Genomic DNA, 25,390 nt, shown 5'->3' with positions numbered 1-25,390 from the left:
TTGAGGGTGATAGACTGAAGCGTAGTCGAGCTTAATGCCCATATTTTTGCACCAGAGTTTAACCTCGCCGGCCGTGAAGTTTGTGCCATTATCGGTGATGATGTTGTGGGGGACGCCATAACGGTGCACTACCCCGGATATGAAGTCTATCACTGGTCCGAATTCGGCCGTTTTAACTGGCTTGGCCTCTATCCATTTGGTGAATTTATCCACCATGACCAATAGGTACTTTTGCTTGTGGGTTCCCCCTTTAAGGGGTCCAACCATGTCAAGCCCCCAGACCGCGAACGGCCAGGTGATGGGTATAGTTTTGAGGGCGGTGGGCGGCATGTGGCTTTGATTAGCAAAAAGCTGGCACCCGACGCATCGCTGGACTAAGTCCTGAGCATCTGCCCGGGCCGTTAGCCAATAAAATCATGTACGGAAGACCTTGCCTACAAGGGCCCGGGCTGCGGCGTGGTGCCCGCCGAGTCCGGCGTGAATTTCAGCCAGTAGATTTCGCCCTTCCTCTTCGGATATGCACCTTTGAAGGACTCCGGTTGTGCTTTTCTTATAAAGTTCTCCCTCATGGACCTTGTAGGCTTTAGATCGCCGAACTATGCAGCGGGCCTCATTTTGGTCTTCGGGAAGTTCCTGCCTAATTAAGTAGGCTAGGAATGGTTCTATCCACGGGGCAATTACTGCCATTATTTCATGGGCCGACGGTGTTATTTCATTGACTGAGCCGCCGATTGTGTCAGATTGTTCTGTGTTGGGTGGTGCGGTTGCTTCCGGGTTGTTATTTCTGGACTCCTCTTCCCATAATACGAATGGCTTAAAGAGCCGCTCCAGGAAGATGTTTGGAGGGACGGCGTCGCGTTTTGCGCCGATGCGTGCCAACACGTCGGCTGCCTGGTTATTATCCCGGGCTACATGGTGGAATTCGAGTCCTTCAAACCGAGCTGACATTTTTAAGACAGCGCTACGATAGGTTGCCATTTTCGGATCCTTGGCGTCAAAGTCTCCATTTACTTGGGATATTGCAAGGTTTGAATCCCCGCGCACCTCTAGGCGTTGAATACCCATGGAGATTGCCATCCGGAGACCATGTAGGAGGGCCTCATATTCGGCTGCATTGTTGGAGTCCGTGTACATTATCCGAAGTACGTATTGGACTGTGTCTCCGGTTGGGGACATCAATACGACGCCAGCCCCCAAGCCGGCCAACATTTTGGAGCCGTCGAAATGCATGATCCAATTGGAGTATGCGCCGTACTCTTTAGGGAGTTCAGCTTCAGTCCATTCAGCGATGAAGTCAGCCAGGACTTGTGACTTTATAGCTCGCCGTGGTTAATAGGTTATGTCGAATGGTAGGAGCTCGATGGCCCATTTTGCAATCCTGCCCGTCGCGTCACGGTTGTTTATAATGTCGTTGAGGGGTACTTCAGAGGCCACTGTTATCGAACACTCTTGAAAGTAGTGTCGCAGCTTCCGGGATGCCATGAACACCGTGTACGCTATCTTTTGATAATGCGGGTACCGGGACTTGCATGGGGTTAAGACAGTGGATACATAGTACACTGGTTTTTGAAGAGGGAATTTATGCCCTTCTGTTTCTCGTTCGACGACGAGCACCGCGCTTACAACTTGATGTGTTGCCGCGATATATAACAACATTGGTTCGCCCAAGTTGGGCGCGGCAGGACCGGATTTGTTGCCAATATGACCTTTATTTCTTCAAGTCCGGCCGAGGCAGCATCCGTCCACTCGAAGTGTTCGGTGCGCCTGAGGAGGCGATAGAGGGGCAATGCCTTTTCTCCTAAACGGGAGATGAAGCGGCTTAGAGCCGCCATGCATCCAGTTAATTTTTGTATTTGTTTGAGGTCTTTTGGGATATCCAACTGTGACAGAGCTCGGATCTTGGCTGGGTTTGCTTCAATTCCTCTACCGGATACAATGAAGCCCAGGAGCTTTCCAGCTGGTACGCCGAAAACGCATTTTTCCGGGTTGAGCTTAATGTCATATGCTCGGAGGTTGTCGAATGTGAGCTTCAAGTCGTTTACTAGAGTTTCGACGTGTTTGGTCTTGACGACCACATCGTCTACGTATGCCTCCACTGTTTTGCCGATCTGGGTAGCCAGACATGTCTGAATCATGCGCTGATATGTTGCGCCGGCGTTTTTGAGTCCGAAAGGCATTGTGTTGAAACAGAATGGTCCGTATGGAGTAATGAATGCCGTTGTGGCTTGGTCTGGCTCCGCCATCTTGATTTGATGGTAGCCGGAGTATGCGTCGAGGAAGCACAATGAATCGTGTCCTGCGGTAGCATCGATGATTTGATCGATGCGGGGAAGGGGGAAAGGATCCTTTGGACAAGCCTTGTTAAGGTCTTTGAAATCGACACATAGGCGCCAGGATTTGTCCTTTTTTGGTGCCATTACCAGGTTCGCTAGCCAGTCCGGATGTTTGATGTCTCTGATGAATCCGGCTTCCAATAGTTTGGCTAGCTCCTCTCCCATTGCCTGTCTTTTGGGTTCGGAAAATCGCCGAAGAGCCTGTTTGACTGGCTTGAATCCTTTTAGGATGTTTAGGCTGTGTTCTGCCAATCTGCGTGGGATTCTTGGCATATCTGAAGGGTGCCAGGCAAAGATGTCCCAATTCTCCCGAAGGAATTCTCGGAGTGCGGCGTCTACATCAGGGTTTAACTGTGCCCCAATGGAGGTCGTCTTTGTGGGGTCCGTTGGATGGACCTGGAATTTGACTATTTCGTCCGCTGGTTTAAAAGAGGTGGACTTGGATCTCTTATCGAGTATCACATCATCCCTGTTCACCATAGAGCGCAACATAGTGAGTTCCTCTGCCGCTAGGGCTTCGGATAGTGCCTCTAGGGCTAGTGCAGCTGTCTTGTTTTCGGTGCGGAGTGCTATGTCCGGATCACTGGCAAGAGTGATGGTTCCATTGGGCCCGGGCATTTTAAGCTTCATGTACCCGTAATGGGGTATGGCTTGGAAAATTGTGAATGCCTCTCGCCCTAATAAAGCGTGATATCCACTGCTGAACGGGGCCACATGGAACGTGACTTCCTCGGACCTGTAATTGTCCGGCGAGCCGAACACCACATCAAGTGTAATTTTTCCTGTGCAGCGTGCTTCCCGACTAGGGATTATTCCTCTAAAGGTTGTGCTGCTTCGCTCAATGCGGCTCCAGTCTATTTCCATTTTTCGAAGGGTTTCCTCATAGATGAGGTCTAATCCGTTGCCGCCATCCATGAGTACCTTGGTAAGACGAAAGCCGTCCACTATTGGACTAAGGACCAATGCGGCTGGTGCTCGGGCTGTTCGGAATTTAGGTTCGTCGCTGGCGTTGAAGGTGATAGCCGTGTCGCTCCATGGATTTGTTGTTGCTACTTGGTAGACTTCGGCGAGGCTGCGGATTGTTCGTTTCCGCATATTATTTGATGCGAAAGTCTCGAAGACTGTTAATACCGTACTGGTACTGTTGGGGTGGTTTTCCGGGGCTAGAAGCTCTTCGCCACTTTTGGCCACCTGCCGCAGTATCCAACATGCTCGAAGGCTATGTGTTGGAGTGGCGCCCTCTGTACTATGAATTTTACAGGGTCCGCTGAGCCATCCCTCCAGTACGGTTCCGTGCCCTTTATGGGGTTTTTGCTTTTTGGTTTTTGTCCCAGGTGCCTGAGCATGATGCACCCTTTTGTTTCGGACTGGGGTTGTGTTCGGAGTCGGATTGTCCCAAAACTTAGTTTCGGTTTTCCGGACACTCTCCATCGCACAGTACTTTCGTACTATGGACGCCAGGTCGGTGAAGCGTGTAATTTCGCGATGACTTATGGCGTTCAAGATTCCCTTGTCCGTGCAATTGTTGCAGAAAATTGAAATTGCGTTTTCCTCACGGCAGTCCTTTATCATGTCCATAACCAGGAGGAATCTGGCCCAGTAATGATGTACTGTTTCAGCGGGCTCTTGCCGGATTTGAGATAGATCGCATATGTTTGGGTGGGTGGGTGGAATTGAGTCCGGAACCCTGCCCAACTTGAGGCTCAAGGGCCGAAGAGTTTCCAAATTTGGAAGCTTGGATTGCTGGATGTTGTCCAACGAGTCTGGTCCATCGCCTGACTTTAGGTTCAGTACTTGATTGACGTCCGTCCCTCCGTGGGAATCCGTCATGGAGGGATCAGGAGTCCAGACATAACTGGTCTTTAATACAGAAGAAGAGTCGCCGCATTGTTCCTCTACCACCGCAATGTGGTGGGTAACCTGGGGGAGTTAATCTCTCTCAGATCGTTTTTAAGCCCAATCTGATCGTAGTCTGTAGAGACCCCCAGGGTGGCGATGCGATCCAAGAGCTCGTTTACAGAAGAGAGCTCAATCGGATCCAGCTGCTGGGTGAATTCCGAGCTGACGCGAAAATCGCTTTTGATGACCCGAGAGGTCATCGTCGAAGCGGCGGCCGAACAGGCGGTCATAAGAAAACCACCCAGCCGGATAGTTTGGCCGGCGGCCAAAGCTCCTTCGGCAATGGTACCGTCTTTAAAGACGGGAAGAGGCATCCTTTCTGATCGTGACGGCACAGAGGAACTCTCAATGAAAGCACCAATGTCGGTGTCAAAACCGGCGGATCTCGGGTAGGGGGTTCCGAACTGTGTGTCTAGGCGGATGGTAACAGGAGACAAGGGACACGACATTTTTACCCAGGTTCGGGCCCTCTCGATGGAGGTAAAACCCTACTCCTGCTTGATTGATATTGATGATATGGGTAGTACAAGAGTAGATCTACCACGAGATCAAGGAGGCTAAACCCTAAAAGCTAGCCTATGGTATGATTGTTGTTCGTCCTATGGACTAAACCCTCCGGTTTATATAGACACCGGAGAGGCCTAGGGTTACACAGAGTCGGTTACAATGGTAGGAGATCTACATATCCGTATTGCCAAGCTTGCCTTCCACGCCAAGGAAAGTCCCATCCGGACACGGGACGAAGTCTTCAATCTTGTATCTTCATAGTCTTGGAGTCTGGCCGGTGATGATAGTTCGGCTATCCAGACACCCCCTAGTCCAGGACTCCCTCACTCCCCCTGAACCTTGCATCTCTCTAAGTCTCATCATACCGATTCCACGCACACACCTCTCTAAGGTTGATGTCGGTAATGATTTAGTGAACATATCAGCAAGATTGTCACAGTACTTAGTGTGCAAAACTCTCACCTCGTTCTACTGCTGCAGCTCATGTGCATAGAAGAACTTGGGACTAATATGCTTTGTGAGGTTACTCTTCACATAACCCATCTGGACTTGTGCAACACAAGCAACATTATCTTCATAGATAACGGTAGGGGTTTGTACGGTGTTCAGCCCACATGTCTGCTAAATGTGGCCGATCATCCACCGAAGCGATACGCATTCTTTAGATGCTTCGAATAGTGCCATGATTTCTGAGTGGTTCGTGGAAGTAGACACAAGAGTTTGCTTGGACGATTTCCAGGAAAACGCAGTTCCACCACAAAGGAAAACATATCCAGTCTATGATTTGCAATCATGCGGGTCCGATAGGTACCCAGCATCGGCATAGCCTATAATAGATAGGTCTTGATTCCTTTTATAAAATAGGCCAAGATCTTTGGTCCCTTGCAAGTAATGGAAGACATCCTTGACACCTTTCCAATGTATTTTGGTAGGTTCAGAACTATACCTCGCAAGCAAACTGACGGCGAACGCAATGTCTGGCCCTGTACAGTTTGCGAGGTACATGAGTGCTCCAACTGCACTCAGGTAAGGAACCTCTGGTCCCAGAGTTTCCACCCCCTCTTCCTTTGGCCTGAACGGGTCCTTGTCTGGCTGTAAAGATCTCTCGACCATCGGGGTCTTAGAAGGATATGCCTTATCAAATCCAAATCTTTCCAACACCTTCTAGGTGTAGGCCGACTGGTGCACTAGAATCCCATCAAGGGAATGTTCAAGTTGCAGAGCTAGACAGAACTTGGTTTTACCCAAATCCTTCATCTCAAATTCCGACATCACGTAGGAACTCGCTTCCTCATTATCCTCAGGTGTACCGATTATGTTTAAGTCGTCCATGTACACCGAGATTATACAGAACCCATCTTGGGATCACCGTATGGAAACACATGGGCAATCTTTATTGCTCGTGTAGCCCTTCTGATGAAGGAAATCGCTTAAGCGATTGTACCACATTCTACCAGACTGTCTGAGTCCGTATAGTGCCTTTTGAAGTTGAACACTGTATAGACCCATGTTTGCTCTATCATGGTTCGGAACAGGGATACCTTCTGGAACCTTCATGTATATGTTCGAATCCAAGTTACCATACAGGTAAGAAGTGACAACATCCATTAGTTTCATTTTCAAGCCCATGTTTACAGCCATCGAGATCAAGTATCTAAAGGTAACTCCATCCATGACCTGGAAATAAGTCTCCCCAAAATCGACACCTGGTTGTTGAGTGAACCCTTGAGCGACGAGCCTTGCTTTGTACCATACTACCTTATTATTTTCATCTCTCTTTCAAACAAAAACCCACCTATGGCCAACAGGGCGAATGTGGGGAGGAGTTCGACAAAATGGTCCGAACACCTTCCTTTTGTTGAGAGATAATAATTCAGCAGTAATTGCCTCCTGCCAATCTTTCCAATCCGACCATTTCTTGCAATCAATGTGCGTGTTAGGCTCAGGGTTGAGATCTATGATTGAGGCAATTTTTGTAGCAAAGTTAATGTCGACAATCACCGTTGCTCGGTTCAGGGACTCCCCCGTATAAATATAATTTATGGCCATTTCGTCATGGAGCGCATCCGGCGCAAACACTTGCTCTACCAGATTTCCTAGTATGGGAGCAAGGTCCTTTAGATTTCCCACACTGATGTGTGCGCTCACATCTCCGCTGGGTGTTTCCCCTATGGGAAAGTTTAAGTCCGGAATTTTGTGCACTGAATTTTCCGTACTTGTGCCAGGTCTGGACTTGCTCCCTGTTTCAATTTGGGGTACTTTGGCGACATGCTGTAATAAATCTCTCTTATCCTTTTTCGTCGGGCGTCCCCGAGTACTTCGGATTTGAGAAGCCGGATTTCTCGTCTTTTTAGGCCTTTGGACGGGAGTAGGTATACCATCATTTTTCTTTGGTATTTCAACCCTTTCCGGTGCATTGCGCGCGTGCACACGCGATTTTGTCACAGTCTTTAAGTCACTAAAGTGGTCAGGCAGTTGATCTGCTAAAGATTGTAAATCCATTATCTTTTGGACTTCTCTCTCAGTCTCAGCAGTGCGCGGGTCATGAGCGTGGATCCCCGTGGCTTGCCACGTGATTTGTCGACTTTTAGCATGAAGGGGATGATTCTCTCCCCCTAAAGTCAGGAAAAAAACCTTGTCAAAAATGCAATCAGCAAAACGAGTCGTGTGACAGTCACCTGTCATGGGGTCCAGATACCTGATTATGGACACAGTCTCATAACCAACGTATATCCCAACTTACGGAGCGGTCCCATCGCCGACCGCTGAGGGGGTGGTATTGGTACATATACCTGGCAACCGAACCTATGAAGGTGGGAAATTTTCTGTGCCGACCCTTGCGCAAGTTGAACAGGAGAGTGGATGTTGTAGGCCGACGATCTAAAGTTGATGAGATTGGCCGCGTGTAGCACCGCGTGGCCCCAACATGTAGTTGGTAAATTACAACCCTAAAGGAGCGGTCGGGCAATGAATTTAATTCTTTTAATCAATGCCTCAGCAAGTCCATTTTGTGTATGAACATGCGGTACCGAGTGCTCAACTTTGATTCCCATTAACATGCAACAATCATCGAACGCCTTTGAAGTAAATTCTCCGGCGTTGTCCATTCAAATAGACTTTATACGATAATCAGGGAAATTATTCCTCATTTGTATGATCAGAGAGATCAACTTTGCAAAGGCATGGTTCCGTGTTGACAGCAGGCAAACATTGGACCATTTAGAGGAAGCATCAATGAGCACCATGAAGTACCGAAATGGCCCCGTGAGGGGTTGAATTATACCGCATAGGTCCCCTTGGATACGTTCCAAGAACGCGGGGATTTCATCCCTCACCTTGAGGGGCGATGGCCTAATGACTAACTTCCCCTTAGCGCATGCGGAGCACACGAAATCATCGGGATTTGGGAAGTTCTTCACGTCAACATTATGACCATGCGAGTTGTTAGTTATATTTCTCATCATCCTAAGTCCGGGGTGGCCTAACCTATCGTGCCAGAGGCAGAAGAGTTCAGAGCTTCTAAAAACGGTCTTGAGGGTAGTGTACACGGGTGGTGCTACTATTTTAGTGTAGTATAGCTCTGTGTCAAACGAAGGAAGCCTTTCGATAACATGTTTACCACATGCATCCTGCTTTGTGATGAGTAGGCACTCCTTGCCGTTTTCATCATCGGTCTCAATATGGAAACCATTAGCGTGGATGTCTCTAGAGCTCAAAAGAGTACGAGTTGACTCCGGGTACAACAACGCATCATTAATGATCAAAGTTGTTCCCATAGGAAGTATAATGGTGGCTCGTCCAGAGCCAACTATGTGCGAACCACAGCCGGTGATTGTCATAATACTTGCCGGAGATTTTTTAATGGACTCAAAGTACTTAGTTTCTCGTAAAATGGTATGTGTGGTGGCGCTATCGGCAAGGCACGTTTCCTCCATTCGGGCTCCACACGCGTTCTAAAATATGACATCTAATTAATGTAATGAGGAAGAAACTACATTAAAAATAAATGCACACATCTCAGAACATAACATACTATCATGTATAAATAATGGAATAAGTGAATGAAATAAATGTCATCCAATCACCAAACTAAAGAATAAGTTTATGCTCTCATAGAGCTTACAACCAAATCGAATTTATTGTATCAAATCGAGGAATCATGATAACCAAAGAGGTATGCTAAGTGGACTCGGTAAAGAAGCCATTCACTTCAGCCGCAATCTCCATACTAGTGAGTTGATCCTCCTTAGAAATCATCTTGGAGGCAGCATCAACATCTAGTTGTGGCACCGCCGAGGTGACCATGTGGTCAACCTCCATGGCGACGTGGGCGTCATTAGAGACCGCCAAAGCCACCGCGATGGGCACCACGGGGGTCGCCTCTATGGGCGCAGCAGGGGGCGTAGAGATCATCACGGGTGCCGCCATGGGTGCTAGTGGTGCTCCCTCCTGAACCAAGGCGAGGTGCGTCTCACGCGCCTTCCGAGCCTTCTATGCTTCAATGACCTCCTGTGGTGCGCGGCACTGGCAGGAGAAATGCTCCACCGAGCCACAACGGAAGCAGTCCTGAGGCCTCTGCCCTCCCTTGCCCGGCTTTTGCTGCTTAGCCGGGGCGGAGGGTTGAGGGACCTTCTTCTTGCCCTTGCGGCCCCTCTTCTTCTGTTGAAGCTTGCGGACTTTGAGAGCGTTCACCTCCTGGCGAGAACTCCCCCCAAGTGGTTGTGCGACAAAGTTCTTTTTCAGAACCTCATCCTGCGCCTCCTCCGCCTGGAGGACGTCAATCAACTCTGAATACCTCGTGTAGTTGCCCTGGCGGTAGTTCCGTGAGGACTGGACCGCGTAAGGGTGGAAAGTGGATAGGGTTTTCTCAATCTTTTGGGTGTCGGTAATCTCAGTACCACACAACCGAAGAGTCGTACAAATCCGATGCAGAGCAGAATTGTACTCCCCAACCATCTTAAAGTCCGCAAACTTTAGACGGATCCACTCTGCCTCTGCACGTGGCTCCACAGTGTACTTCAGCCGCTCAAACCGCTGCTTAAGAGCGGTCCAAAGGCCAGAAGCACTGCGCTCAGCCATATACTCATCTTTCAGAGTAGGTGACAGGTGATGACGGAGAAAATGCAGAGCCTGCGCGTTCTCAGTTTCGAACTTGGGATTAGTGGGGGCCAGCTGGGTCCCCTTATCGATCGCCCTTAGGAGGCTTTTGCCCTCGAGAAAGATCTCGCAGTCCGAGGACCATGACAGGTAGTTCAGTCTTGTCTGGGCCAACTCAGCAAACTCCTTGTTCACAATTCCGGCCATCTGCGATTTATGCAAAAATTATGAGATTACGACAGGTAATCTTTTGCACAAATGCGATGTTGACAAACTTATTCAATAAAAATGACGTTCCAGTATTTAAAACATGTTATTATATGATTTACTTAATGATTAAGAGTGTTGAACAATTAATCTACAGTAGTAAAAACATATAATAAAACCAAGTTGCAACAGATAGCATGTTAAGCTCGTCTAGTACATGAGAACTAGCCCAAAAAACAAATTCCCGAGGCATTTTAAAGCCCAAATACGCATATTTCAGCGAAAACAGACAGTTCTAGGGACTTATACACAAAATATTACAGCAGGAGTATAGTGCGCATAAATATATAGTACTGTGGGGGCTAAAACGCAAATTTTCGCCGCTGCAGTATTTTTTTTTGTTATGCGAGTACCCCACGGCCGCGGCCCATCCGGGCCCAGCAGCCAGCGCCTGGCCGGCCCACCCGGCTCTCACCCGAGTGGAGGGGCGCGCTAGGGTTCCTAGCGCCAGAGTGGGCAGGGCGGCGGCACGGCACGCGACGGCAACGTCGGCAGGACGCGCGGGTGGCGACCATCGGGGCGGGCTGCGCGCCAGCAGTGCGCGGTGGCTGGCCATCAGGGCGGGCTGCGCGCGAGCACGCGCCAGCACGCGCCAGCAGTGCGTGGCGGCTAGCCATCGGGGCGGGTTGTGCGCGAGCACGCGCCAGCAGGGGGCGACGGCTGGCCATCGGGGCGTGGCGACGAGCCGGCCAGCGGGACGGCGACGGTGGCAGCAGGACGCGGCGCGGCGCGCACGACCAGCGGGGTCGTGGTCGGCAGATGGCTAGGGCGCGCGGCCAGCAGGGCCAGGGAGACGCTGTCGATGGCTTGGCACGGCGTCATCTGGACGCCGGCCTTGGGATGCAGATCTTCGTCGCGTTCATCCAGAACCCCAACGGCACGTGGCACATCTGGTGCTTTTGCGGCGGTACTATGACCATCTGGATCACGATCTGTACTAACTCCCGTATGATGCAGTCAACAAGTCCCTCTTGATCAAGAACATTGACATTGGTCAGCGACGTATTCGTCAACTCAATTCTTGGGAGGAAAATCCACACCATAGGTAGATTAAATTTGAAAAAAAAATAGACTAATCGCAACGGAATCGTGATGACATGAGGAATCCATTTTTGCAAGAAGAGAGATCGGATCTTATACCTCCGCGTGAACGATGAAAGCCTGCTTGATGCAGGCTTGACGCAGGCTTGATGGAAAGTTAGTGGAGCGAAGCGTGCTGATAACGTGTTCCGCAACTCCGCCGGCGAGTTCGGTCCGAGGTTGCGGAGCAAGGGCGAGCGTCGTAGATGAAGTAGTCGAACACGCAAAGTAGATGGACACAGAGAAGTATGGAGGAGACTAGCTTTATTAATCAATGATCAAATGTTACCATGATTGCTCCTCGTCGCTGAGTCGGTTAGAGATGCTCGGAGCTCTTCAGTCTTCACCCACACCAAAGTATACCAAACAGTTCAGTGCAGCTTATCCTTTCCCTTGCATACATCTCTGCTCCTCTCCACCTCTCGCTCCCAGACCTGCTCGCGCTCCAACAAGCAGCAAAGCGCCATGGCCTCCATCCCGTGCACCATCCAGCTCGCGACCAAGACGGCGTCCTCGTCGTCGGGGTGGAGGTCGCCGCGGGCGGCGCGGGGAGGGCTGAGGGCGGCGCAGGTGGGCGGCGCCGCAGCGTGGCTGCGGCCGTCACTGTTGAGCAAGGTGGCGCCGGCGAGGGAGAGCGGCAGGGTGGGGTTCTTCAAGTTCGGGAACAAGGACGCGGAGGGCGCCGGCATCTACGGCAGCCAGGCGAGGGACGACTTCGACCGCGACGACGTGGAGCAGGTGAGAACCCGTTCCCTGAACTGTCACTGAATCTCCATTGCTGCATGCGCTCGGCATCTGACAAGAATGGGCGGCAGTACTTCAACTACATGGGGATGCTGGCGGTGGAGGGCACCTACGACAAGATGGAGGCGCTGCTGAACCAGAGCATCCACCCGGTGGACATCCTGCTGATTCTGGCCGCCTCCGAGGGCGACTTGCCCAAGATCGAGGAGCTGCTCAAGGCCGGCGCCAAGTACGACGTCAAGGACGCCGACGGGAGGACGGCGCTGGACCGTGCTAGCGGCGAGGTCAGGGAGTTCATCACCGGCTTCGCCGTGGCCAAGAAGGCATGATCACTCATGCTTGGAGATTCCGGTTTGGGGTGTGTAGATTCTCGTCCGTTTTGCTACGGTCGGTAGAGTGAGCTTAGCCGGGAGATTCACGAGCTGCTCGGGTCGGCACGGTGCAACCACTGACCTTGCTTTGTGAAGGACCTGATCTCCATGAAAGGTTTGAGTAGTTGCTGAACCTGATGAGCAGGTTTCGTTGCGTCATCCTTGAACCGAGGCAATTGATATATAATGTTATTCGGAAGAAGAAGAACCTTGCTTCAGCTTGCTAATGTTATGCAACTATGTAACCGGCTTTAATTTGTAGGTGCATATATTTACTTACTTCAACCTCTCTTTTTTGTAAATGAAATCTCAGAAATGGAAGTGTCAAATGTGCCCTCACATAAAAGTGAAGCATATCAAAAAAGAATTCATGTATATTTGAGCCGGCATTAGTGGCTTACACTAACATGTGCCGGTCAACAGTTCTTCCTCACCGGCATCTACACCAAAACGCCTACAACTGGATCTAGTTTCTACAAGCACCTCGAATCAGCTAAACCAAAAAACACAAGATTAAAGAATAAAGAAATAAAAGGAAAATGAAATCCAGACAGTATTTCTTTTTGCCACATTTGCTGAGAACGAAGAAATCACAAAACCTAAAACCCAAAATTCAACAATAAGACCGCAGGCACTTGAATCTCAACAGAAACACTACCACAGTACAAAGCCTTCAACATTTATTTCATTTGCTTTCCTATTAGTCTCCATCGGTACATGCTCTATGTACTACAGTTTTACAACGGCATTCGCCAAAAGATTCAATCGGGGAACATTCACCTACCTCCGCCTGCACAATGAACACGAGTATAAACTCTATAACCCCTTCCTCGTAAAAAAAATTCTATAACCCCATTACGAATCCACACGATCATTATTTTTTTTCTAGTATTATCAATTTCATATTTTTGTATGGGTTGTGAATATCACTAACTACGAAACATTTGGTAGATGGCAGCTGTACTTCAACCTAGGATGTGCTCGGAGTGCATGTTGAAGAGCAGTGTCCACTGTGACTCCCTCACGGAACAACTTGTCGTACAAGAGGCAGATAAACTGAGCCAAGTACTCTTCTTCATCAATATCTTTGTTGCCTTCACCGTTTTTCTCAGCATCGCTGTCTTCCCAGTCACTTATAGGGCTAACAGGTTCAGGCTCCGACTCGTCAGCTTCATCATCCCCAATGACAAACTTCCCATTCTCGAGGCTTCCACTTACATCCATCCCATGGTATGCGATTGCCTGGGAATCGGGAGGCTCGACAGATGACGAGATGACTGCTTTGGCACCAGAATCCACGAATGCCTTGATGAGGCCATGAACAAAACCATACTTGCCACTGCACACAATAATCCTCTCCCTCCATGCTCCAACCTGAGCCAAAAATATGAGTTTAAGGTAACAAATCAAGAGGGCCGTGAACTATGGATATGCATTGTAGAAAACATGCAAACAGAAAGAAGACGCTACGATATGGCAGCTATTGAAAGAGTACATCTGTCCCGCAACACATATTTCTGGGTGTACCCAGGTTATGCTACCAGGGTGCAGAGGAAAGCAGGTCAAAATAGATTTTCTTGATATATTTTATTTAGTATCTAACACCCCTACTTTAGGTGACGTGTGATGCGTACTGTGATACTGGGTTATTTCCGCTCTAGGTCCACCCATATTTGGCTGGTGTGAATATACCCATTCCCCTGCAATGTCTTATACGTGAACAGTGCCTCTTTGCCACAACATTGCCAACCACCAATGTTTCGCTACAATCTGGTTCATGACAAATCTTTCGAGTCAGCTGTACATTTACCATGTCAACTTTTGATAACGGTTCCATGAAAAAATATGCATGTTTGACCCCGTATTCCTAGTTGATTTGAGGAATCAACTAGCAATAATGTATACAGATTTTAGTTGGAGATACTCTTGCATTTCATAATTAACTACATTCCACTGTAAGCATTTTGTACAACAGTTCCTATCTATGGACATATGAAGGCTAGTTCAAAAGAAGTGCAATCTACCCATAATGGCTTACCATCCAACGAACATCTTCAGGTGACATGTGACAAGCAGGCACTGTCCTCCTGAACATATAGGCACCAATTTCTTGGTTATCTTCCATCACCTGTGACAAGGAAACTTAGCATACCCAATGACCTGTCCAGGAAACAAAGAAAAGGAAAAGGCAGTTCCTACTTGTGTTTGGCGCCCTATATAGCGGTGATGTATCCCACCGATTTCAAATGATGGCCATTCTGCAACTAACTCAGACAAGCATGAAATCTTTGAAACAGAATATGCACCCTTTCTTTTAGACCCATGCAGCATGGTAGACAAGCTTGTTTTGACACACTGCAGAAACCTGTCTGCAAGTTCCCCTGGCTCAGCAACTACAAATACGTCATTCTGCCAGCTGCAATAGCAAGTTTTGCATCACATAACCAGAACTACAGGTACAGAAATGCTTGTTTAACTAAACAAAAATATACAAACAGTACCTCAATATCGAACCAGTTGAATCATTTTGAAGAGCCAGGTGTATCACACCAACCTGAGGCATATTTTGCAACTTGTCATACAGTGACCGAACATGTCCAGATGGCTGCCATGACTTTATTGGCGATGTTGGTGGTGATGACTTCATAGCTGGGTGACCATCCAGGCTAAGCGGCGGAACTAGGTCAATTCGACCAATCCGTTGAGTGCCTTCTGGACTATACAGAAGTGGACTAGATGGAAAGCTCCCAGTAAACAAGGGAGAGGTGATTGGAGTTGGGAGTGCAGTAGTTGGCTTTCCAAATCCAGAAGTGCTATTCATTAGAGTAAGCCTAATACCATTCTGAGAGCAGAAAACTTCAAGTGAACGAGTATGATTTATCTTCTTTCCAAAATCAGGATTAAATGAAGCCTCTACAAGTAGAACCACACGTCTCCATCCCAAGGTAGGATTACTTTCACTTAAACCTGAGAGATGATTATAAGATGTTTCAACCCCATATCCCATTAAATGTTACCTGAAGGTGCCAGAATGTAGATAAGACAAACCTGATTTTGATGTACTCAATCTTGAAAATGACAGGGATTTGACAATTCCAGAAGACTTCTCTTCCTCTTGATATCTTGGAACTAAAAGCTCACAAACATTCTTAAAAACCTCTAAATTTTTCTGAATGTACTCTTCGGTTGCAGCCTCCAACTTTAGCCAGACAGCCGGGTCAGTCTCATCTAACTCCATACCACACCGGTCATCAACTGACAACATAACAAGATCTTTCACTCATTTGAATATCCAAGATCATTACTCTAAAAGTGCCAAAATGACTAAAAAATACTTATGGTTATGTTGATATGGGTCAAACGTACAGCTTCCTTGAAAGTTAGATTACCTGGATTAAAGCGGAAATATTGCATCTCAGGAAGCATAGGTATCAGTGTATCCAAAGTTTCTTCCACTCTCTCCACTGAGCATGCACTTTCTATTAAAACTTGCCCAGTGTCCAAGTAGCGCCATCCACCTCTCCGGCTCTAGATGAAGACAAAGAACAGAATTCTATGAGAACAGTGTGCTAAAGGTATATATCTCAGATCGAAGTTCACTGGAATCTACGCATAGTAAATTTACAAGCAATCAGTATTCCTCTTGGATGACTTAGGTGTTTCCTCATAGTACATTTATGCCTTGATTTGTTATTTCTGGAAGAGGGAGATCTGTGATCACTAAATACAGAGCAGGTTAGACTGATAAATTACTTATAATGCCACTTAACGGAAAATCCTGCATTAATTGAAAATAATTAGACCTTAACCATAAAATTTACAAGCCAAGTGCTCTGTTGCGTGATATTCTAATATTTGTAGAATAGGAAACGTAATTTCCCACAGGAAAAAGGAAAGTACCAATCTAGTAAAGAACTGGTTGCACATGGATACCTATCGCACAACATTGAATATTTTAATGATGAAGTTGTTGAAGCAGCAAATTCAAGAACTATGACGCGTATTACCTTAGTTGGAACTGAGCCACACCCTATTGAAACTAGGCAATCTATTCTCGTATCAGGCCACAAAAGTTGTGCTTCTCTTATTGCAAAGATCGTGGGATTGTTCGCTACAATAGCTCCATCTTGCCAGCGATTTACATCTGATAAGAAAAAAAAAGAGGAAGAAAACAGTAAACAAGATAAATGAGTCAGAGGTACATGCTCAAGATAATAGAGACATACTAATTCTTGCACAAATTAACTTCAATAGCGAGTTTAGGAATGTTTACCATCAGAGAAATCATCCAGATAATATGGAGCTGCAGATGATGCTCTTATGGCTTCCCATACGTGATGCTTGCAGCTCCCCATAAAAGCTCCACGTTTAATCCCAACTGGTGCACCAGAAACAACCGTTCCAACTGCGCCAGTACATGGACTTTCTGCCATTCCTGGTGATACCTCCAGAGTGCCGGGTGGATACTGGAATACATTATCAGATTATCATATGACACAAAACATAAAAAGAGAAGACAGAGAACGGTAGCACGAGGACGCTGATAGCTAAAGTAATACTACTAAATAATACTTTGTATCTTTCTTTCTGATTTCAATTTTGATAACTAAATAGTCCCAGCATACAGCTGTACAAACTACAGTTGGAATTGAAAACGATAGAGCAATAATGGAGGATAAAAAGAACCTGATAGTTCCGGAATATATATGGTTGGGCAGGCATGGCGCTGACTAAAGTTGATACAGCAAAAACCTTCGGAATGCCTTTCACAGAAGACTCTATTAGAAGGTCACCGTCATCATCAGCACACATTTCCTTTAGTAACCTCTCGAATTGATCTGCGCTGTGCTGTAATTAAAATCTCTTAGTCACCACCTCACCACACTGCAGAACATGAAACACCACAAAGAAGTTCAATCGTTCATTTATACCTTCGACCCATGTACAACCACTCTAAAACTCTGTGATGAACTTTTGAAAAGTTGATCAAGTTTCTCCTTCCATGTAGCAGCTTCATCCTTAGGGACAGGTTCCGCAAATACAAGTTTACCTAAAAAACAGCAGTTTAATTGATAGCACATTAGTGTTAATATAATTAAAAAAGTAATGAAACATGAAGAACCAAAAAAACATTCACCAAGTTTTGTATATATCTCTTCACACTGATCCAAACTCATCTGCTTGATTCCAAGAGCCATCGCAAGCATGCCACCTGTTGATGTACCACATATGAGGTCAAACATTTCATGTATGCGCTTCCCAGTTCCTTGCTCTATCTGTTTTAGCATTTGGACAGTTGCAAGGCCCTTCATGCCACCACCATCCATTGAAAGAATGCGCAGACCCTTCTTTGCAACTGGTCTCCCTCTTATTGCGCGACGCAAGTTCTCGTTCTCCCCTAAAGAGATCCACAAACACATCAACACATGTTATGGTTACTGACTGATCACGAGAAAACAAGTCAATCGGAACCAACAATATACATACCTAGAATTGCGAGAGCACGAGCAGCTGCCTTGCTGACACGCTTCTCTTGTGAAAAAGTAGAGCGAATTAAGAGGTCACGTAAGCTCTCAGAGTGAATGAGGGTGCGACGAGTCTCCAAGCAGAAAGCCAAATTGCCAACTGCAAATAGAGATAAGCGTTGCACCTAACAAAAGGAAGCAAATAACGGTGAGCCCCCAGTGGTTATCCAAAAGAACATATCAACCATCAACCAGAGTCTAAATCCAGATCATCTTGCCTCAGAGTTCTTGTGTGCACAAAGTGCTTTCAGTGACTTGAGCACATCTTTTCTCAACATCTTTTGAGCAACGTGATCAGAAACAAAAGTTAACGTGACCACGACTTGCAACACTGATATTAATTCTTCATCATCAAATGATTTCAGTACAGCTTCTATAGGCTTCATAATATCACACTTAATCAGCTGCATTGCTGATGAAATATCTGACGCTAGTGATGAAAGAGCAAGGCATGCTTGCTCAACCTGAAAAGGTGATTGTCAATTATTGAAACAAAAAAAATATGGTATGCCTGAAATATACAACTATTTTCACAAAATTCATCAAATATATGGATGTTCAGGGTTGAGTAGGTACCACGTGACGATTATCACTGCTTATCATGCTGATAAGCTGTCTGACAGCATTTTCTTCTTTGCTAATGGCAACTTGATTGGTACGATCTTCCATTATTTTGGCCAACGCAGAGGCCAGCAAAGGGTGGTGACAGGAAGAGAACCGGAAAACAAGCGAAAAGAAGGCACTAAGTTTGTGCCTGGCCGCAATGAAGTAGGAATAGTTCTCAGTCTGGAAACAAAACCCAAAGGCAAACTTGTCAAGAAAAGAGTTGCAAGTAATGAGATGACCTAGCTAGCAGAATGATAGAATTCCAAGATAGTTTATCTACCTCTATTTCCACAGTGACAGACTTAAGACTTTCAAGTGCATCAATTCTAATATTTGCAAGTGTGAGATGTCTAAGGTTATGCAGCGGCAAAATTTCTGGAAGAAACTCTAGGGGATTTCCGAACAAGCGCAATACACGGAGCTTAGGCACTGACCTGCGGGAAATCGACAATGAATCGTGAGGAAAATAGCACAAATTAATAGAAGCTACAGAAAAAAAAAAACCTCTATAAGTAATATTTAATAACCTGAAATCCAATAATGGGCGGACAAGCTTGTTGTGTTCTAGTGACAATTCCTCCAGCAAAACACATTGCCGCAGTTCTACTGCTTGGTAAAGGAGGTGAGAAAGCTTAGATCATTGCAAGGACAGTTGATATGCATAACCTTGAATGGCAAGAAGTCTTGAGATACTACAAAGCTGTAAACACTAATTTTAGAGTTATTAATGAATTAAAGGTGTGATCACTAACCAGGGACAGAAACTAGCATGTTGTTGTCAACTGTAAGCACTTTCAAGTTCTTCAAGTCACCAACTTCAGGTGGCAAAACTGACAATTTATTGTTGTCAATATATAGCTTCTCAAGAAATGAAAGGCGAGTTAGTTCAACCGGAAGCACCTGCCAAGTTTTCATATAACATTTCATGGTTAGAGTTGCCTTTGGATGCCAATCAGTCTCAAATTTCATAGCCTTGCAGCCGACAAAAAGATAACAAATAGTATTTCAAAATTGAGAAGCACGTAACAAGTCACAGTCGGCAACACTAGTGAAACTGTTAATAACGCATTGAAGGCACTAAGGGGTCGTAAGCTCAGGATTAATAAGATAATTGGCACGTTAAGATAATTGGCACGTTAACTATAAGATCTCACTCATTAGACAAAAAAGTCCAGAAGCTGTCCTACTGCAAATGTTAGGTTTGATTGTTCAATACTGAATGCGCAGAACAGGCATCTTCCTACAAAATGATCAACATTAAGCATCAAACAGACAGCTAGATCAGACATGATTCCACACCACCAGTCATTACACAACATGTGATGCTGAATTTCACGCTGGAACAGCAGGGTTTCTAGTAAAAGCTAACAGCCACATATGACCAAGAAATGTTCACACGCCATCAGCATGCTGCATGTGCTCACCACAAAGCACAGTAACATGGCGCCAAGCTATACACCCGTGCGCGAGGTTAAACCTGATCAGAATCTCTACAACCAAAAGCAGACCAGTGCAGAGCAAGCATCCAAACACAGCGCCCAGGAGCTTCTACACAAATCCCAAACCCACGGTGGCACTTCCCGTATCTACATTAATCACGCGCGCATGGAAAACGACAAGGAATTCGAATGTGTGGGAGTGAGAGAGGAAGGAATGGACTGACCATGAGGCCGCAGTTGCAGAGGCTGAGCACCGCGACGGAGCGCCAGTGGTCGGCGAGCACGGGCACCCCTGCGGCGACGGCTCCATCAGCAGCCGGTGCGGGCGCGAGGTTGGATCTGATGAGGCGCGCGAGGACAACGGCGCCGTCGCCGGTGCTCTGCGTGGAGCCCAGCGCCCGCGCGACCCGCACCGAGCGCAGCGCCTCCCGTCTCCTGACGACCCGCATCTCCACCCCCACGTCGTCCCCTTCGTCGGCGGGCTTGAGATCGACGCAGACGACGTCGTGGGGCGGGGGCAGCGCGACCATGAGCTGGGACTGGAGGCGCAGCGCGACCTGGTCCTCGTCGTCGCTGGTGGACCAGTCGAGCTCGATGCGGAAGCCGAGGTCGCCGTTCATGGTAGCGACGGGCGAGGAGGAGGCGGTGGGCGAGGCGGCGGTGGGGGACTGCGGGGGCGGGGCCGGGGGCGAGGAGGGGTCCTGATCGGGCTCGTCGGCGAAGTCGCCGTAGTCGAGGGTGAGGTGGAAGATCTCGGAGCTGCGCTTCCAGCCCAGGCCCCAGGACGACATGGCGGGCGCCGCCGCATCAAATGGCGGGCGCTAGGGTTGGAATCAGAGCACGGGGGGATTGGGAGGAAGTGGTGTGAGGAGGAAGACGAGCGCAGATCAGAGGAGCGCAGTGTGGGCGTTGCGCGTCTCGGTTCCTTTGGTTTGGCCCTGCGGAATTTTCCGCGTCATTTCTTTGCGTCCCTTTTCTTTGAGAGAATTCCTTCTATGACATTACTCTTAAATTTGATGCTTTATGTGACACTTCCATTTTTTTGCTTCCTCATGTGACCTCTTGTGTAAAATTTATGCCTCACATGACACTGCCGTCGGTTCTGTTACATCGTTCCGTCACTTTTAACCCGTCTGGACCAAATTGCCCCCGTTTGACTCGATCGAGCACCACAGCCTTCCTCACCTTATCGCTAGCACCAGCCTTTCTCACCCCGAGCCTGCACCTCACGCGTCGGGGCGAAACCCTAGCAGCGGCGGCGCGGCTGTGTCACCGGAAGCGCGGCGGCCGAGAGCGCCATGGAGCAAGCGGCGGCTGAAGGAGAACCAGGCGGCGAGGCGGCCGAGGGTGGGCAAGGCGGGGCGGCCGAGGGCGGGCAAGGCGGGGCGGCAGAGGGCAGGCAAGGCGGGGCGGAAGAGGGCAGGCCTGGAGGCGCGGAGGGCGGACCTGGAGGCGTAGAGGGTGGACCTGGAGGCGCGGAGGGCGAGCAACGCACCGATTTGGGTTGGTCGGCTTGGGCAGATTGGCAAGAAGGGTGAGTGCTTCGTGACCCCCACTTCCAAAATTGTATTTTCTTACTAATCGATTGTTGTATGAGATTTAGTAGCAATGTTTATGTATTTCTCTGTGATTTGCAGGATGGATCCAGAAAAGGTAGTGCATATGTTGATTGCATACTGTGATCCCTCCAAAGAAGCATATGAGCCTATCGCCGAGGATTGGACAGATGTTCAAGCAGACAACAACACAAAAGAGGCCGATGATAGTTATCTTTGCAACCCAATCCCGCAGAATGAGCATGTTGGTATTGATGAGGAGAAAATGTATTTGGAGAAAGAACCTATACCTCCAAAATTGGTTCTTTTTTCTGGTAAAGAGAAAGACAAAACCAATGTTTCTGAGGATGAGAGCGAGGATGGGAGCAAGGATGGGAGCGAGGATGGGAGCGAGGAGGAGCCTGAAGTAGAGGAGGAGGAGTTGCATGAGCTAGATCATGCCCCAAATATAGAGTATGACCAACAAGACCCTCCAATGACTGTAGGATCCACATATCCCAATATGGAGGTGTTTAAGTTGGCTCTTTCTCAGCATGCAGTCAAACGTGACTTTGAGTATAACACAGAGAAGAGCACACAACGTAGGTTAAGGGCCTATTGTAAAAGAAGAGATGAAGATGATTGCCCATGGAGGATACATGCTTCTACAACAGCTGATAGGCGCACTGTAATGGTAATTGTCTAACCGTACTTATTTCTGAATATATCTTGCATAAATGTTGAGGAGATCTTAGCTTACTTGTATTCCTCTTTTGTAGGTGAAAAAGAAACCTTTTGAGCACGATTGTTCTAGTACGAAAAGGAAAAAGAAAGTGAAGAACGCAACTAAGCTCTGGATATGTGAGAAGGTGAAAGATTGGCTCATTGAAGATGCAACTCTAGGAGCAATGGAATTGCGAAAAAAGCTGAAAGAACACTACAAGATTAAAATCCACTACAAGAGAGTCTATATGGGTAAGCTGCTAGCCTTGAAGCAACTATACGGTGATTGGGATAGTAGTTTTAACAACTTGTATAGGTTTAAAGCACAAGTTGAAAGTTGCTGCCCTAATAGCATAGTGCAGATCGACCATCATACCATAAATGGTAAAAAAAAGGTTTAGAAGAATTTTTGTTGCTCTCAAACCTTGCATAGATGGATTTCTTAGTGGTTGCAGGCCATATTTGGCTGTGGACAGCACCTTTATGACAGGCAGATTCAAGGGGCAATTGGCTAGTGCTACTGCAGTGGATGGCCATAATTGGATGTATCCAATTTGCTTTGGAATTTTTGACTCTGAAACAAATGAAAATTGGATCTGGTTCATGCAGTTGCTAAGACAGGCAATAGGATCACCAACAGGTTTAGCCATATGCACTGATGCTGGCCAAGCAGTGATGACAGGGGTAAAAGAAGTCTTCCCGGAGGCAGAACATAGAGAATGTATGTTCCACTTGGTGAGCAACTTCAAGAAGAAGTCTACTGGAAAAGTATTTGACGACCACCTATGGGCAGCTGCTTACTCATGGAACCCATATATATTTGACAAGAATTGGGCTGCAATGGAGGCAGTAAAGCCAGCCGCAACAGCATATATTAGGAAGTGGCACAATAGGTTGTGGTCTAGGAGTCAGTTCTCGACCATATGCAAGGTGGACTATGTAACCAACAACTTGGCAGAGTGCTTTAACAATTGGATCAAGCACCACAAGTCATTGAACTTGGACGATTTCTTGGACAAGGCAAGGCAGTTGATTATGATCTTGTGGAATGATAGGAGAAAAGTAGCAAAGAAGTTAGATGGATTGATTCTACCCCACATAATGAAGAAGTTAAATGCATTGACTAGAGAATTCAACTTGGAGGTGGTAGAATGCTCAGAAGAAGTGGCTGAAGTGGTTGCATTAGGAGGCAGCGGTTTTAGGTTTATTGTTAACTTGCAAAATAGAACATGTTCATGTCGACAATGGCAAGTTTGTGGTCTTCCTTGAGAACATGCTCTTGCATTCATCACGTCACTTAGCGATGCTCACATAAAGAATTACGTTGATTTGTATTATTCCATTGAAAAATTTAGAGCAGTCTATTCCAACCTGATCCCTGCTATGCCTGACAAGAGCCAATGGCCTAAATCTGACCATGGATTTTTCATGCATCCACCACTACTTAAAGCTACAGCTGGCAGGCCTAAAACTGAGAGATATAAAGGTTGTAGTGACAAGAAAAGAAAAAAGGGCAAGCACTTATGTCCAATTTGTAAGGAATATGGGCATCATTGGCACAACTGTAAGAAGGGTAACCCTGATGACATTGCTGCAATGTTGGCTATTAGGTAATATAGATTACTCTTTCTTGCTTCTCTTATTATTTTTGTTTGCAACTACATGTCTTAACAACTTTTCCTATTGCTCATGTAGAGAACCACCAAAGAAGAGGGCAAAGACTAGCAAAACAGCCCAATCCATTGTGCCTTGCGAGGATGGAGCACCAACAAGGATGCTTTTTCCACCACCAAGGTTAGCACTTATACACTTCTGCCAGTGAGTATGAAAACTCAGTTTATGTTCTAAGTTGTTTCTTTCTCATTATAGCCAAAGCTTGGAAACTACAACTAAGAAAAAGAGAAAACATGACAACACTGAATCTGGAGGTTCAAAGAGGTACTTTTCTGTATTACTTGCTGCCATAAACTTGATGTATTATGCTACTGCCATAAACTTGTTGCTGCTCTAAACTTATTGCTGCCATAAATTTGTTGTTGCTGCTGCTCTAAACTTACTGCTGCCATAAATTTGCTTATGTCATTACTGCAATAAACTTGCTACTGCCATAAACTTTATGCTGTCATTATTGCCCTAAACTTACTGTTGCCATACACGCATGTGCAGATCAAAAACTGGCTCCATTGAGAATGCCAAGACGAAAAAGAAGGTTGCTGAGAAGATTCCGGTGCCACTTGACAGCCCAGCAATGGGCACAAGGAGCAGAAAGTTTAATCCTCCTAGCCCTGCTATGAGCACAAGAAGCAAAAGAAGGCTCGGCCTGTAATTTCATATGCGTCTATGCTCTTCCATTGATGTAATGGTTCTTTTGGAGTTCCTGTGATATGACGGTTCTTTTGGAAGTCCTTTAGCCTGACATATGTGAACTATTGGTGACTTATATGTGTGAATCTGGTTGCTTATGGCACTTCTTGAAAATTGTTCAATCGATTATATACATGTAAACTGTGTGCAAGGGATATGGCATCAAAATATAGGGGAGGTTTTGCCGATTTTTTTAATTTTTTTTGAATTAGTACAACAATATTACATAGTACATAGTACAACAATATTTCTTGTATTTTTTGTCACACATTGCACCAGGGGCAAAAGTGACTTTGCATGTGAAAAGTTGACAGCGTTAGCTCTAAAAATACACTAGAGTGTCATGTGAGGCATAAATTTTACACAAGTGGCCATAGAAGGAAGCAAAAAGTTGGGAGTGTCACATAAGGCATTATATTTTAGGAGTAGTGTCATAGAAGGAATTCTCTCCTTTTCTTTCCTCCTGTTTGGGGTTTTACCTTCCAAACTCCGCTACCGACACTGGGCGGGTCCACAGGACAGCGTTTCCTACCCGAAATTAACGAAACCCCCAACTCCAAACAGCTTTGGTTTTTTTTCTCATGAGGCTACCCAACTCCAAGCAGCTTTTTTTTTTAGGGGTAACTCCAAGCAGCTGGAGAGGCGAGGCCTCGTCCATACATGGGCCTAGTTTCCCTCAGCTGCGCTGCCCAGCCCAATTGTCTTCACTTTGTTTTAAGCCCAGCCAGCCATCTATCGCCTCCCCATCCCATCGTGCATCTTCCTTCGTCCAAGCGGTACGGAAGGGAAGCAGCCGACGTCTCCGTCGCCGTCGTCTCGTTCGTCCCCAAATCTTCACCGAGCTTCCGCTCCCCGCAGCAACGCGGAGGAAGGTATGGATCTTCCATTCTCTGCGTCCCT

At 47.0% G+C, this 25,390-nt stretch overlaps 4 protein-coding genes across 4 annotated transcripts in view; 3 read left to right on the top strand and 1 right to left on the bottom strand.

Moving 5' to 3' along the window:
* The first annotated feature begins 11,538 nt into the window (after positions 1-11,538).
* On the top strand, positions 11,539-12,587 carry LOC119363465 (protein LHCP TRANSLOCATION DEFECT-like). Its single transcript, XM_037628823.1, has 2 exons — positions 11,539-11,921; positions 11,999-12,587. Exons 1-2 carry the CDS (start codon positions 11,649-11,651, stop codon positions 12,254-12,256), a joined length of 531 nt encoding a protein of 176 aa, XP_037484720.1. The 5' UTR covers positions 11,539-11,648; the 3' UTR covers positions 12,257-12,587.
* A 373-nt stretch (positions 12,588-12,960) lies between these two features.
* On the bottom strand, positions 12,961-20,802 carry LOC119363464 (phospholipase A I-like). The gene is made up of 18 exons (XM_037628822.1): positions 20,093-20,802; positions 19,182-19,329; positions 18,957-19,035; positions 18,710-18,863; positions 18,400-18,609; positions 18,042-18,287; positions 17,786-17,948; positions 17,436-17,696; positions 17,230-17,348; positions 16,985-17,146; positions 16,572-16,764; positions 16,306-16,442; positions 15,688-15,826; positions 15,347-15,553; positions 14,800-15,265; positions 14,498-14,714; positions 14,337-14,426; positions 12,961-13,672 (listed from the first exon to the last, which is right to left on the bottom strand). Exons 1-18 carry the CDS (start codon positions 20,657-20,659, stop codon positions 13,232-13,234), a joined length of 3,999 nt encoding a protein of 1,332 aa, XP_037484719.1. The 5' UTR covers positions 20,660-20,802; the 3' UTR covers positions 12,961-13,231.
* Positions 20,803-21,166: 364 nt separating this feature from the next.
* Positions 21,167-24,566, top strand: LOC119360839. The gene is made up of 7 exons (XM_037626319.1): positions 21,167-21,402; positions 21,506-22,097; positions 22,183-22,378; positions 23,583-23,736; positions 23,822-23,920; positions 23,996-24,064; positions 24,293-24,566. The coding sequence occupies exons 1-7, from the start codon at positions 21,167-21,169 to the stop codon at positions 24,450-24,452; spliced, it is 1,506 nt and encodes a 501-aa protein (XP_037482216.1). The 3' UTR covers positions 24,453-24,566.
* A 648-nt stretch (positions 24,567-25,214) lies between these two features.
* Positions 25,215-25,390, top strand: part of LOC119363463 (succinate dehydrogenase subunit 3-2, mitochondrial-like) — a 2,657-nt gene continuing 2,481 nt past the window's right edge. The window contains exon 1 of the mRNA XM_037628821.1: positions 25,215-25,362. The gene's annotated coding sequence lies outside the window, so the exon portion shown is untranslated. The remainder of the gene's footprint in view (positions 25,363-25,390) is intronic.

Source organism: Triticum dicoccoides, chromosome 2B (genome assembly GCF_002162155.2).
Source record: "Triticum dicoccoides isolate Atlit2015 ecotype Zavitan chromosome 2B, WEW_v2.0, whole genome shotgun sequence".
NCBI classification, from domain to species: Eukaryota; Viridiplantae; Streptophyta; class Magnoliopsida; order Poales; family Poaceae; genus Triticum; species Triticum dicoccoides.
Note: the sequence above shows the minus strand (reverse complement) of the source record. Positions and strands in the feature narration are given on the sequence as shown.

Bases quoted from the DNA above. Each gene is read 5' to 3' on its own strand.
- LOC119363465 (XM_037628823.1), top strand. From the start codon at position 11,649: ATGGCCTCCATCCCGTGCACCATCCAGCTCGCGACCAAGACGGCGTCC. The intron at 11,922-11,998 runs GTGAGAACCCGT...AATGGGCGGCAG, and splicing joins ACCGCGACGACGTGGAGCAG to TACTTCAACTACATGGGGAT.
- LOC119363464 (XM_037628822.1), bottom strand. From the start codon at position 20,659: ATGTCGTCCTGGGGCCTGGGCTGGAAGCGCAGCTCCGAGATCTTCCAC. The intron at 19,330-20,092 runs GTCAGTCCATTC...AAAACTTGGCAG, and splicing joins TCTGCAACTGCGGCCTCATG to GTGCTTCCGGTTGAACTAAC. The intron at 16,765-16,984 runs GTTCTTTTTATC...AATGTATTCCAG, and splicing joins ATATATTCCGGAACTATCAG to TATCCACCCGGCACTCTGGA.
- LOC119360839 (XM_037626319.1), top strand. From the start codon at position 21,167: ATGGAGCAAGCGGCGGCTGAAGGAGAACCAGGCGGCGAGGCGGCCGAG. The intron at 23,921-23,995 runs GTTAGCACTTAT...TTCTCATTATAG, and splicing joins ATGCTTTTTCCACCACCAAG to CCAAAGCTTGGAAACTACAA. The intron at 24,065-24,292 runs GTACTTTTCTGT...ACGCATGTGCAG, and splicing joins GAATCTGGAGGTTCAAAGAG to ATCAAAAACTGGCTCCATTG.